The following is a 13,230-nucleotide window of genomic DNA, read 5'->3' as shown; positions in this document are numbered from 1 at the left end:
TTGGCAGTCTGCAAGCCTGCCAGTAGAGATTGCCCATTTTCACATACTTTTTTTCAAAATTATTTTATTATTTCAGGACAATTAATGAACATATACAAGGTGTATATGTAAATGTGAAAGATTATAGCCCAAGGGCTAATTTCCATCGGTAGTCCAATGTAGGCAGGTTAGGTGTTACAGTAAAAGAGTAAGAAACAAAACAGACACACATAAGCAGAGTTAGTAGAAGACTAAGTATACTAAACAACCAAAACAATATACTTCCCACTTTATACTATTCCGTGGACATGACTTGCACGCAGACTTGGAGTTGATTGGTGCAGTGAATGTAAAGTTTATACCCACATACCTTCTGTGGTTACTGTGACAACAGTGAAGACTGAATACACTCTCCTTGGCAAAGCCTTTGTGTCGTGTGTGTGCGCGCGTGTGTGAGTGTGTGTGTGTGTGTGTGTGTGTGTGTGTGTGTGTGTGTGTGTGTGTGTGTGTGTGTGTGTGTGCTTGTGTGTGTGCATGTTCTATGTGTATGTTTTTTTTCAGCGTGATTCAAGCAGGGATCAATTATCATATTTGATTAATTTATCCATCTTGACATCATGTCATCAATTAAAACAGCTGATGCATTTTGACAGTTTACAGAACCTCAGTATAGGCCTGTTTTTAAAAGGAAAAATATTCCTACATATCATTCATCTTTTAGACACTTGGCCTGCTGGGGATATGGAATCCTGAAGGGTGCATTGCAAGATCTTTCTTGGTGTATATCCAGAAAATGCTCTCATTTCACTAAATTGTGTGCTCATTCAACTGAATTGTGCACATGTTGTACTAAATTGTATAGACATCATTCATATTTTAGACTGTTAGATTTCTGTTGATCTGGCAAATAGGGCCCATCACATGGACAGAGGCCTGAAATGGAATCCACAACATTTTAAAACTGGATTGTTCTTTAGTTACTATTCTGCTATGTAATATAACCATGATATAATGACATGAAATTGCCATTGACAAGGATTTGGTTTAGGCTATAGCCTACAGTAGCCTAAATACACAGTGGCCACTGATCTGTCTGTGTAAATATTTAATCATCTGAGACATTTGTTTTTAAAGGCCATCTAGTCTCCACTGTCTAGATCAAAGTACACTTGACTTTTTTTTAATAGTAAACTCAGGTCATAACTGTTGGGTACAAAGCTTCTCATTCAAGTTAGGATATTTTATGGCTATAGGCTATACCATTCGATAAATTCACACATAACAAAACAAAACAAAAAACATCTACCCGTTACGTGGACTACGAAGTCGGTTTCAGGGGTTCAGAGGTTGTCATTACATGTACATCACGAATTTAATTAAGTGCTGAGCAGAATTTATTGACCAGTGACACCATTTGTGCGCGAGGGAGAGAGAGCAGAGGCCAAATGAGACTGTGTGCGCGTTTCGTGGTCGTTGTCGCTTTAAGGAAATGCACTTGCAGCCATTTTCTGGTCTTTGTGTGGGGTGGATTAGTGGAGAGGCACTGAGCGAAACGAGAGCATCAATTGTAGGACGGCGAGAGAAAAAACGTCCCCGATCATCGGTTTTCTCACAGCGGAGTACCCCACTCTCCGTCCGTTGGTTTCCGAACGGACATGCAAGTTGCAGGTATGTGGTAGCCCAATTCCTTTTCATGTGAATGGCGGAGATGTGAGACCAGGGTGCTCGACGGGAGGGGAGATGAGCAACCGAGCAGTGATGGTTCAGACCTGCCAATGGTGTGTTTCAGTGCATGGTGCACCGTATATTTTATTCTCGGAGAATGGGGAAATAAGCCCATCTTCCAAAACGTTTCGGCATAGGTTTCTACTTCTTTTCGAAACCCAGGGTTTTGTAATGATTCTATGTCTCATCCGTGGTTCATCATGTATGCGATGCCCGTTACACGGTCGGTATCTGATTGATAGCATCCTACCCTGAAATGGGTGGGGTGATAAGAGGATTCTCGTGGAAATGTGGTGCGGGGGGTCGTTTTCGTCTCTCACTTTCCCATCAATTTCGGATTTTGTATCCAATTCACGGCCTAAACATTTGAATAGAATGTAGGTGTTGCATTTAATTCTGTGCAATTCTCACGGGCTGCAACAGAAGAGCTCCTATAGTCGGCTGATGGGTTTGCTAAGCTAGCAGGTTGGACGGGGATGAACGTGTTTGAACCTAACGCAGGCTATATAGGCTTAATCAAAGATCATTCATCACCGCAGGTTCCTCGTCCATATGAAGGCAAGAACATGTTTTTGATTAACAAAGACTTCAATGGGACTGAACCATTTAACCATACCCTGTCGTGTTGCTGATGAAGCTCCTTGTTATTTTGTCGTTTGTATCGCTGTGAAGCGGTATGGAGGTGGTTCTCTCTATCGGGCGATGCATTCTCACTTCCTCTGTGCTATGACGGGTGAAAGTGGTTACAGTGTTTCTATATGGGCTCTGAACAGAAACAGTGTTTCAGCTGAGCAAACATGATTAGTGTGTTTGCTAAACGAGTTGTTGTCTGACTAATGAAATTATTGGCGACATTGTTAACACAATGAGATGAAATTGGAAAGAAATTAAATAGGCTACATTGACAATATGCAGCCTAATGAACAACGTTCAGATGAGTCACGTTCTTTCCTCTCAGATTGAGGGTTAAAGCGTGCTGCTATAACGAGACTGGAGATTTTGTCTGGTCTGTTCTTTTAGATTAGGCGTGTGACAGATTTGGCTTCAACCTGAAACAGGTCACTACTTCAAATCATACACACATACACACTTAGCCTATGACTCTCGTTCAAACATATGTCCTCTCTAATGTTTGTGACTGATTTCCACGCGAATACGACCTTTAGTCTATTGTGGCTGACCTAAATCAGGCTATGCAATGCTCAGATAACACCTGATAAAACATGACATATTTCTAGACGGGGAAGGAGCAGAATAGCACATATTTTACAACCCATTCTTGAGGGGAATCTCCTTTTTGTGGTCTACATAGCCTATCCTATTTTTGTGTAAAATAATTGGACACAAATCTTAACGTCATGCACATTGAAGTCTGATTGAAAACATCTAGATAGATAGATAGATACTTTATAGATCCCCAAGGGGAAATTCAAGAAATCTAGACAAGAAATCTAGAAGAGATCTAGACGTACCACACAGAAAGAGCTAGACTGCTGTTTAGTCAGTCATCCGAGGGTTCTCCTTCAGTGAGGGGAGGCACTACAGCACTTTATAGGACAGGCCTGAGGGACATCCCTGTGAATGGTATGACCTGGAGATGACACACTTTTAGTGCTTGTAGCTCACTAAACTCACTCACCCTCTCTCAGCCTCCCTCCCATTTACACACACACACACACACACACACACACACTTTGGCTTTCCTACATTTGTAGCTTGTAGTGTAGATTATTATTTCGATGAACACCGCCAGTAGACACAAAAAATAAAAAAGAAACCCTACACAGTCTCATCCTCTCCTTCCTCAGTGTCTATGATAGAGAGAGAGCGAGGGAGCTCTGAAATGCTCTGACTGAAAAGAGATGCTTGTGCACGCCTCAAAATGCCAAGATGAGTCCCATCAAGATAAAAGATGTTGAGTCTGAGAGCCAGTGTTAGCCTAACATTTACCAGGATATCTCTTGGAGTCACAGAAAACTAGCAGAATAGTATTGTTGACACATGTGAATGTACTTGGAACTGTTCAATTCCTTTTCCTATTACATGGCTGAGCGGGATGAATGTGTGTTATGTAGCATGTCTTTGGTTATGATCAGATGTGCACGGATGCTTTGTGGATGTGGAGAGTATTTTAAGGATGTTTTAGTCTGTTTAAACCACGGACCAACATTTTTCTTACCCATTAAGCGTTTTTTTTTCAGACGTAACAGTTCTAAGAGCACAGTGACAGCGCAGTGGTCCCTCTCCTTCTAAGCCCCCGGGGCCTGAAGTGCCAGTGGCCTCTTTCTTTCACATGCGTCCAGCATTTACCATCATGGCTGCTGCTATACACGTCTCTCAGCCCAGCTGCCTCCTGGGAAAACCTCTTTAACGTCGAGATAGTCGGAGTCCTCGTGGTCTCCACAGTCTTTGCCATGCGTGGTGCCATGTTTGTGCCCCATGTTTGTCTGCCGTGATTGCAGTATTTTTGGAGGATATCTGCACGGGATCTGGAATGTTCCTTCTATGGTCTCTGGTGGCAGTGCCTGTCTGTAGCACAGGCATAGATGTATGGAGGAATGTGGGATTTTTGGGGAGTGAGATCCCCTCTCCCCCCCTCCCTCCCTCTCACCCACCCTACCCCCCACCCCTGGGTCTTTTGTGCCACTGAGGGCCAGTGTGGGAAAGTTTACACTGGCTGCAGCAGAAGCACCTCCATTCCCACAGAAGGAGCAGGGCAGTGGGCAGCCTCGGTGGGGAGAGAGGCAGTGCGGGGATGGAGAGGGCATGGAGAAGGGTGGAACAACACCACCCAGCTAATCTCCAGCACCCCCACCCAAACCTCCACCACCCACCACCCACAACCTATACCAACTCTTCCTTGATCTCCTTCATACTGTCAGAACAGTTATTATCCTGGATGGCACTGTCAAATGCAATAGAATTGAATATCAAACGTCTCCTCTGTCAAATGTAATTAGGCACTGCTAGGTTGGGTTGAAGCGTGCTGGAGAGAGATGGAGTCAGTGTGTTATTGTACCCATGCCCCACTACCCAGCCCCACCCCTCTCGGTGTGTTCACCCAGTTCCAACGGATCGGTTCCTCACTCCAACCTCAGAGGGAGTTCCGCAACAACGGCTTGTTTATGATTCGAAAAACACTAACGAAACCACCATGAGGTTTCTAGTGTTTATTTTGATTTATTAGGAAGTTGTGATAAGAATGGGGGGGGGGGAGGTTGTGTGGGGGGTGGCTGTATTCATCTTCCAGAGCCGTAGAGCGCTGCCAGCTAATGTTGCTGCTTGGTTTGAGACTGACCCGCCGTGGTGTTCAGTATAGTGGACCACCACGGTGCTGCAGTCTTCCATCCACTGGGATCCAATTCACTGTGTGGTCTTAGCCAGCATGAGGCTTGGCAACTGACACTCTGGGTCTGTACTGTAGGCTGTCTTCCATGGCAGGATAATGGAACTAATTTGTCTCTAATGCATCTTTGCCTATGGGCCATTCTGTGCCATCATGTAAAATCACATCTGATTTTTTATTTTCTGATTCATAGGATTTATTCGCCTATGTAGGTACTGTATAGGATTAAAATCTGGGAATATAACTAGGAATTACTTAAAGTATTGACTTGTAAACATTGATGTTTGTGTATTCATTTATGTTCACTCTGATTGTCATATATTTATTATTAAATAGCTATTTGATTTCAGGAACAAAGATTAAGCAAATATTCATTAGGCGTTATCTGGGGGGATGTTATACAGCATAGTCAATTTAGCCAAGTCCATTATTTTGAGCCATTGATGAGGTGAAGTAGGTTCAGACAAGCAACAACGACTCAGTTTCCAGAATTGGGGCCCAGACAAATTTTTTACGCAAAAACAATCAAGCCGACAGATTGCAAGGCAAATTTAACAGAACGTTTTCACGAAAATGTATGGCCTGACCAATGGGGCCCTTGGTGATTTCTGCCTGGAATAGCCCCTGTGCGTCAGTGACATGTGCACTTGCACACGTGCCATTATTGTCACCGGTGCAAGCATGTATTTTCGGAGTAACCAAACCGCTGTTTGCATGACCTCCATGTGACAGGAAACTCCACCTACTGTTTTTCTTTCACCCTGGGGCAGGCGTGCCTGTGTGACAGTCAGGGTGCCACTTCAGGGCAAAAACACTGCGCGGTGCGCTGTGCCGTTAGGCTTGAGCCAGGCCTATGGATGCCATGATTGTGTAGTAGACGTATGAGACCTATTGAATTGGTGTCGTTCAGCAGTGTGAATGCGTGAGAGGTTTTTGTATTTTTTGTGTGTTCATTCCTCTTTTTCTTTCTTTGGTAACGGACTCCCTGACTCAGTGCCGTGCACCGCAACAGATCTATACATTTAAATATAAATGTATTCCCTGACGAAGGCCAATATGGCCGTAATGCCAATCCACGTCCGTTCCTAGCCAAGAGTGTAAAATGTCATGTTATTGATGGTTGTTATGCCATTGTTTTTTTTACACCTAATAACATTACATGTACTCTACTGTTACATCGTTAATATATTCACAATGACCTCTTCTGTGGTAGCTGTCAGATACAACAGGGATGTTACCTTTCACTCAGGAGCCTACAGCATGTGTGGGTGAACAGGAGCTGTGAGATAATCAAAAATCTTTTTTCTTTTTGGTGCCTCACAGTCACAGCTAAGGTTGTGCAAGCCGTACGTTAGCCTGATGAAACACGTTGTATTGTTTGGCCTCCTGGGGCGCGTGTTGTGTTGTGTCCCTGGGGTACGTGGTTGGGTGGAGAGGGAGAGCCGTCCTGTCCCTGTGGCCCAGAGAGGCTGCTCTCACAGCGGCCGCCGAGGTGTCTCTCAAACCCTCGAAAACACCCTGCAGAATAATAGCATTTTAATAATTATGCATTTTATGCACCACCCCTCCGCCATAATTGTATCTGTCTGCATCTGCGTGAAAGGGCGACGTCGTCCTCAGGGGTTGATGGACTTGTGAGTTACTAGTGTGGTGGAGGATTGCTAGCGTCGCTGCCTGTCAGTTGGCCGGCTTGGGTTTGACTGCCGAACAGGCTGTTGTGAGATTGTTACACGTAGTGCTTGCATGAAGTTCATCTGTGGTTTATTCTGAATCAGAGAGTGGTTGATACATGCTAGTCATGGGTAGGTTTCGGTATTGGTGTGGTTTTTATTCTATTTGATTAGTGCGATGTTCGATGTTACAGCGCTTGTAACCTTTTGAATAGATTCCCTGAGTACCATAGAAATATGATCCTTAATGAAATGCGAATGGGGGTTTGTGGAGACTGTAGTTATTCAAAGCATGTTGAGGAACTGGGCAGCTGAGCTGCAGGATGTGGTTTGTATGTTAATGCTTTTTGTGTCTTCGGTCATATGGATAAAGTTCAAATGTTAAAAAAGGGAAGTGGAATGCCATCTTGATCTCAACACGAGACTTCCCTCTGCATTAAGCATAGCAATACTGACAACATCTCCTGATTGGAGTTCTGAGGGACTTCCTTATTAAGAGTGTCTACTTATTGTGGTGTTCCTTTTGTTTTTATTTTAGCATGGACTGGAGTGTCTAGTTGTTAGCATACTATGTTCAGCTGACTGATAGTTGTAACAATGTCACAAACTAGGCTATTGGCACCTCGTAGACAAAGGAAGGTTCTCCCGCTTCTTCCGTTTAGCGACAATCCGGTGCAACCAGGGCAGGACAGATATAAAGTAAAGAGAAGGAGAGGCATGCTGTGGCAGCTCATATGTCTTCCTAATTTTTTATTCACTTAAAGGGGCAGTACATCATTGACTAACTTTTCGATGTGTACCGTAGTCACATCTTCATCAGAGCCCTGGCTTCATCAGAGTCCTCCGAGGCTTGGCACTTGTTCTTGTAAAGGCTTTAGGTCATGACATTGTTCTCATGCGATTTGCATGCATTTGCCTACTGAACCAGAAGTGATCATGACTCATTGGGTGGAACCTTTTTTTTTTTTCTTCTGACATATAATGAGCCATAGCATGCGGTATCTATCCACAGCTCAAATGTCCTCTGTATGGACATTTGTCCTCTAGGGTTGGATAAATGATGAAAATCACACTCTCTGGCTCAACTCACAGTCTAGGCCCAAAAATAAATAAAGAAATAAATCACAGTGTGTTCAAAAGTCAAATGTGAATGCAGATGATAATCCCTAATCAGCAGTGCATACTTTTCTGAACCCATGCAATACCCTTTTAAAGTATTAAGGGGACCCTTGAGTTGTTAACACACTCACTTAATTTCTCCTTACTCTGTATGTGGTGGCAAACTCTTTAATTATCCCTGTTTCCACTCTGAAACCTACTTAATATTCCATTAAAAATCCCCTGAAGAAATAAAGCGTTTCTGCGCGATCCTGACAAGGTTAGTTTTATATGTAGATTTATGTGATTCTCAGATGGCGTTTTAGCGGGGGGTGGGGGGCAGGGGGGGGCATCACAGCTGGAGTGGAGGGAGCTCAGGCAGGGCCAGTCACTGATGACCACATGACGAGCGGGCAGACAGACAGTCAGTCGAGCCCTCTGTCGGTCCGCAGGGGTGGGGTGGGGGGTGGTGGGGGGCTAGCGAGCTCGTGACCCAGTCAAGGGAACAGGAGGGTGGGGGGTGGCTGGGGGTTGAAAAGGGAATGATTCTCAGCCCGCTTTGTAGGTGGGTGGTGATCATGTTGTTTTTGTAGTTTATGTCCCAGCTGATCAATTCATACTAACTTGTTGAACTTCTCTGACTCGCAGTATGTTCCAACCACCTCCTCCACACACGCATACTCACTCACTCAGACACACACACACACACACACACACACTCACTCACTCACACACTCACACACTCACACACACACACACACGCACACACACACACACACACTTCCACACACACTTCCATCTGTGCTTCCCATTGCTCCCATTGATGGCGACACACGGCTTCCCACAGTTGATGAAAAATCAATACCACCCTAGTTCTGCATGTATCAGATTTGCTTGAACACTTTGCTTCACCTAGAAATACCCACTTCTTCTTCCTAGATGGAGTCAATTCAAGCCATACTTCCATGACCACACTCCGACACCAGAAGCCCTGGAGAGGGAGCCCTTTATGGGCCTCCTCTTCCCATCTGTGGCCCTGCTATGCCACTGTGAGATAGTGGAGGGCTTCAGTACCCGGTGCTTATCATTCACATCCTCATTGGCCCTGATTTGGTTGGGGCTGCAGAACCTCCAAGCCCGTTTCTGTGGTTACCACCACCAGTTGGACTGCCAGGCTAGAGGTATTTCTGTGTTGCTTGCTGTGCTGTTCAATGGGAACGGTCCCTCTTAAGGAAGCGTGCGTGCGTGCGTGCGTCTGTGCGTGCCTGCGTGCGTGCGTGCGTGCGTGCGTGTGTATGTATGAGGACATGCCTGTTGGGTAACCAGCCCTGACCTTTCGGTTGGCATGTGGAGATCATTCTCCGCGTAGGCCAGTTGTTATTCTCGATGTTATTTTACGGGGAGCATCACAGCTTTGATCAGTGACAGACAGTGTATCCTCTGAACACTTTGTCTGCCGTTTTATTTTGAGTGATGGAATATAGCTCACATCCGGTTACCACAGGTTCCTATTTTGATTATTGCCTTTGGTTAAAGTGTGACTTTATCTAGCTCTCCCCGCCACCTTACAATAGTTGGGACTGTGGGCGGTAGACAGTGAAAGTTTGTGTAGGAGATGCCTGAAGGGCATTATCTGCCACCACTTCCTCAGGCGACCAGTGTTGACCAATGGAAGCCATCTTAGCAGGAAGTGTACGTGTCAGCTGGCCGAATGTTATGACGAAATGGCATGTTTTGAGAAAAAGCATGAATTGGCAGTGTTCAGATGTTTCATTGTTAAAGTGTGTGTGAGTGTGTGTGTGTGTGTGTGTGTCTGTTATACAAAATGTGTGTGTTTGGATTCGGTGTGTTCTGTTGCACTGCATGTGTCTTTTTAATTGTATACATAACTCCAGATTTTGTGTGTGTGTGTGTGTGCGTTCCCCAGCAATGATTACATTTAGTCTACTCAAAACTGCAGGTATTTGTGATTCCAGATACACAACAGGAGAGATGTTAAATTCCACATCTCCTCTGTGTTATGGAGCACTTGGTTTCGTGCTTTGCCCAAAGTGTTGTGTGGGGAGTGAGACTCCGGCTGGAATGCCAGAGATGGTCAGCAGCACGCTGTGTTTGATCCTAATGCAGGCCTACCTGTGAACTGAAGTGAAACATTTTAACAAGGCCAAATAACTCCGTTAAGAGCACAGGTCCTCGTTATTATTATACCTTTCATGGGTCCCATTTGGCTGGGAAATGAAAGCAATCCAGATGGCTTTTGGTCAACTGTGCTTATGCCTGCTAAGAGGGTTTACTACTCATCACTGTTGAGCCAAAAACAACTACTTGCATTGATATGTATACACTGTCCACTTGATGAGTCACGCAGTATTTTTTATTTGTTTAGAGAAGATGTCTACTGACGGCCATCTCCCCTCTCTCTCTCTGTCTCTCTCTCTCTCTCTCCCACCTACAGACTGGGCTGCCTTGTGAGTGAACCCGCGTCGCCATGACAACCCACGTGACCCTGGAGGATGCGCTGTCCAACGTGGACCTGCTGGAGGAGCTGCCTCTCCCTGACCAGCAGCCATGCATCGAGCCCCCGCCCTCCTCCATCATGTACCAGGTAACAGCCGCCCCTGCATCCGCCCCTCTACCTGATTGCCCTCACACCACTCTATGCTATGCTAGCACTGCTAATGGTGTCTTAATATACTATACACATGTACTGTACAGTGCATCATGCACACATATAGGCCAAACACTACCACATATAGGCCAAATACTACCACATATAGGCCAAATTCTAGGCCACATATAGGCCATGTTTATAATAAGTGAAATGTTAGGAGGCAAATGTATAAGAATGGGGTATAAATGGGGCAGGGACATTTCCCTTGTTGTGAAACAGACAGTTTCTTTATAACTTGCACCCAAACTGTTCCCTGTTTGGAAGTTGAGCACGCCTGTTCTCATTGCTAGTATAATCTTAACCAGTCTGACTGTGAAGAAAGATTCTGAAAAGTATAGAAGCAAATGGTCCCTTTTTAAAGTTGTGTCTACAATAAGAAAGGGATTCAACCTTCCCTTCCATATCTGTACATCTCTAAATGATAGACATTAGGCCTACAGCTTTCAAACTTTTTCTTCAGACTGTGTAGACTTGCACAGTCACTCACAGCTGATCATACAACCTCCAAGTAGTTAATTCTGACAGCTCTCAATGGTAGGCACACTTTAAATTGATTCATATTTTCCTCAAGTGCCAGTGAATGACAGCATCGCTTAATTCTTTCATATCTACTACAGTCAATACTCAAGTCTATCTGCTATGACTAAGTACTAGCAGTAGGCCAACTATTTCAGTGCATCAGCTCAAAGATAGTGTAGCTTTAAGCTGAAAGCCTGTAGGCAACCGTCAATATGTACTTTCCTACTACCAACCACAAGTTGTCTTTACAACTATCACCACAGTTTACGCAAAATACCTTAGTCAAGTAGCACTTTTATTATGCGACGTGTTTGTTTTGGAAACCCACTTCCCAAACCCTGAATTATCAGTTAACAGCAAAGCCATGATGTTATTGTAAAACGTCCATTTGCCATTTACCATCATTGACCATAAAGTAATACAATCAATTGTAAAACCGAATAGGCTGCGATTTTGCTTAGCCTCGGGCGACCTCAGTCAACCAGGGCCTACTGCTACTACACACACTACGGCACCCATTGATTTCTCTCACCAGCTTCCAGCATACTCCGCTCAGCAGCGGTCAAGAAAAAGATCCCATAGAAAACAGAATCCTGCACACACAGGAATAGAAAACAGAGGATGAGAAGCAATCGGAACATTTATGATTGAATGAAGTCGTTTTTTCATCGCTTCCGATTAAGCCTGTCATGTTGATCTCGGTCATAACCACTAGTCTTCGACACAGTTAATGGGTGACCTACACTGCAGTCGCGTCGGCTTGTGGATGGATGCATGACTAGATGTATGAACAGACAGAGGTGTAGTTTGTCCCTGAGAGAATATCGTAGAATAGCACATACTGCAGTGAGGAAACAACCCCTGTCTAAGCTTTGCTAACATGCATAAACTCACACTTACTGTACACCTTACTGTACACAACAACTGCTACTACTACACACGTACACTTAGATCTGACACCTACTGTACACCGCCTTGACACTTCAAAATCTTTTGCACACACTGTCTCGTGTGGTGCACTCATGCACACTCCCACACACTTACCACTCATGAAGTACACACCAGTTATGTTCACACACAGCGGCGTTGCTCTCTGGCTGATCCTAGTGTGGCTTTTCTTATTGTGGCCTTTGTTAAGGGGGGTTTGGTAAGGCCTATGCTGAGTTATCTAACAGAGTTACTGTAAGAGTGAGCAGCAGCAGTGTTGGATCTTAAAGAAGCTATCACACGTCTATTTTAACAGTGGAAAATAAAGCGTATCATATCATTTGCATCACTGGATTTGTCTGAGAACAAGTATAGGCATTTGTCTTTGGGAGTTCAATTAAAGCATGTCAAGTCATTTGCATCACTGTGTGTCTATACTGTAATGCAAGTTCTGTAGCCGTTTGTTCTTAAACAAAATGATCACACATCTTATCTAGAGGTTGAAATAAAGCATATCAGGTCATTTGCATCTCTGTGTTTGTCTATGCTCTAAAGCAACTTCTGAAGGCGTTTGTCTTAAACAAAATGATCACGCCTCTTTTCTAGCGGTTAAGATAAAGCATATCAAATCGTTTGCATCTCTGTGTTTGTCCAAAGCAAGTTTTGTCGGCATGCTCAGGCTGCCATGTTTGCGGAGCGACACCGACAGGGATGTGCTTGGAGACATCGCAGAGGCTTGAGGGCTGCCAGTCGGCGAAATTGGGGAAGCGATTCCGCATTCATAAGCACACTCGTGTGAAGGCGACGCGCACAGATTGAGCAGAGGCCTAAGAGGGTGTGTGTGTAGGGAGCCCAGTTCACTTGAGTTCATTAGCGGCTAATGCAGGTCAGACGCTAATGCGAGAAACCCTGAGACACACACATGCTGGTGCTGAAGGAAATAGCAGTGAAATTGCTTCGCAGGATTGGAATTGAATAAAAACAAATATGCAGATTCAGCACCAGTCTTTGGGGCAGCAACTCAACCGATGTCCTAAAAGTGGCCCAAAACCCCTATGCCTGTGCGTAGGAAAATACAACAATTCACTTAGCCGCAGTAGGCAACACCCAGTACAGTGCTGACTAATCAGGTTTATGTTTGATGCCAGTGAAATGAGCCGAGATCCGAAAGTGAGTTTGAAGTCTCTCCGCGGGCCGCAAGGGCAGATTCCTTCCGAGGAGTTCCCTTCCCAGCCTGCTGTTATGTGGAAAGCATTTACTTCTTGTCATCCTGTGCTGATATACACTCACAATGT

General features: G+C 44.7%; 1 protein-coding gene across 2 annotated transcripts in view; it reads left to right on the top strand.

The window, feature by feature from the left end:
- Positions 1-1,186: 1,186 nt before the first annotated feature.
- The window catches only part of cyfip2 (cytoplasmic FMR1 interacting protein 2), a 46,045-nt gene continuing 34,001 nt past the window's right edge, over positions 1,187-13,230 (top strand). For both annotated transcript variants that reach the window (XM_062523867.1, XM_062523866.1), the window contains exons 1-2: positions 1,187-1,647; positions 10,274-10,423. In XM_062523867.1, coding sequence (XP_062379851.1) covers positions 10,307-10,423 — 117 coding nt within the window. In that variant the 5' untranslated portion in view covers positions 1,187-1,647; positions 10,274-10,306. The remainder of the gene's footprint in view (positions 1,648-10,273; positions 10,424-13,230) is intronic.

The sequence above is a fragment of the Sardina pilchardus genome, chromosome 21, assembly GCF_963854185.1.
Source record: "Sardina pilchardus chromosome 21, fSarPil1.1, whole genome shotgun sequence".
NCBI lineage: Eukaryota > Metazoa > Chordata > Actinopteri > Clupeiformes > Clupeidae > Sardina > Sardina pilchardus.
The sequence above is the reverse complement of the archived record's forward strand: the minus strand, read 5'-3'. Positions and strand labels throughout refer to the sequence as shown.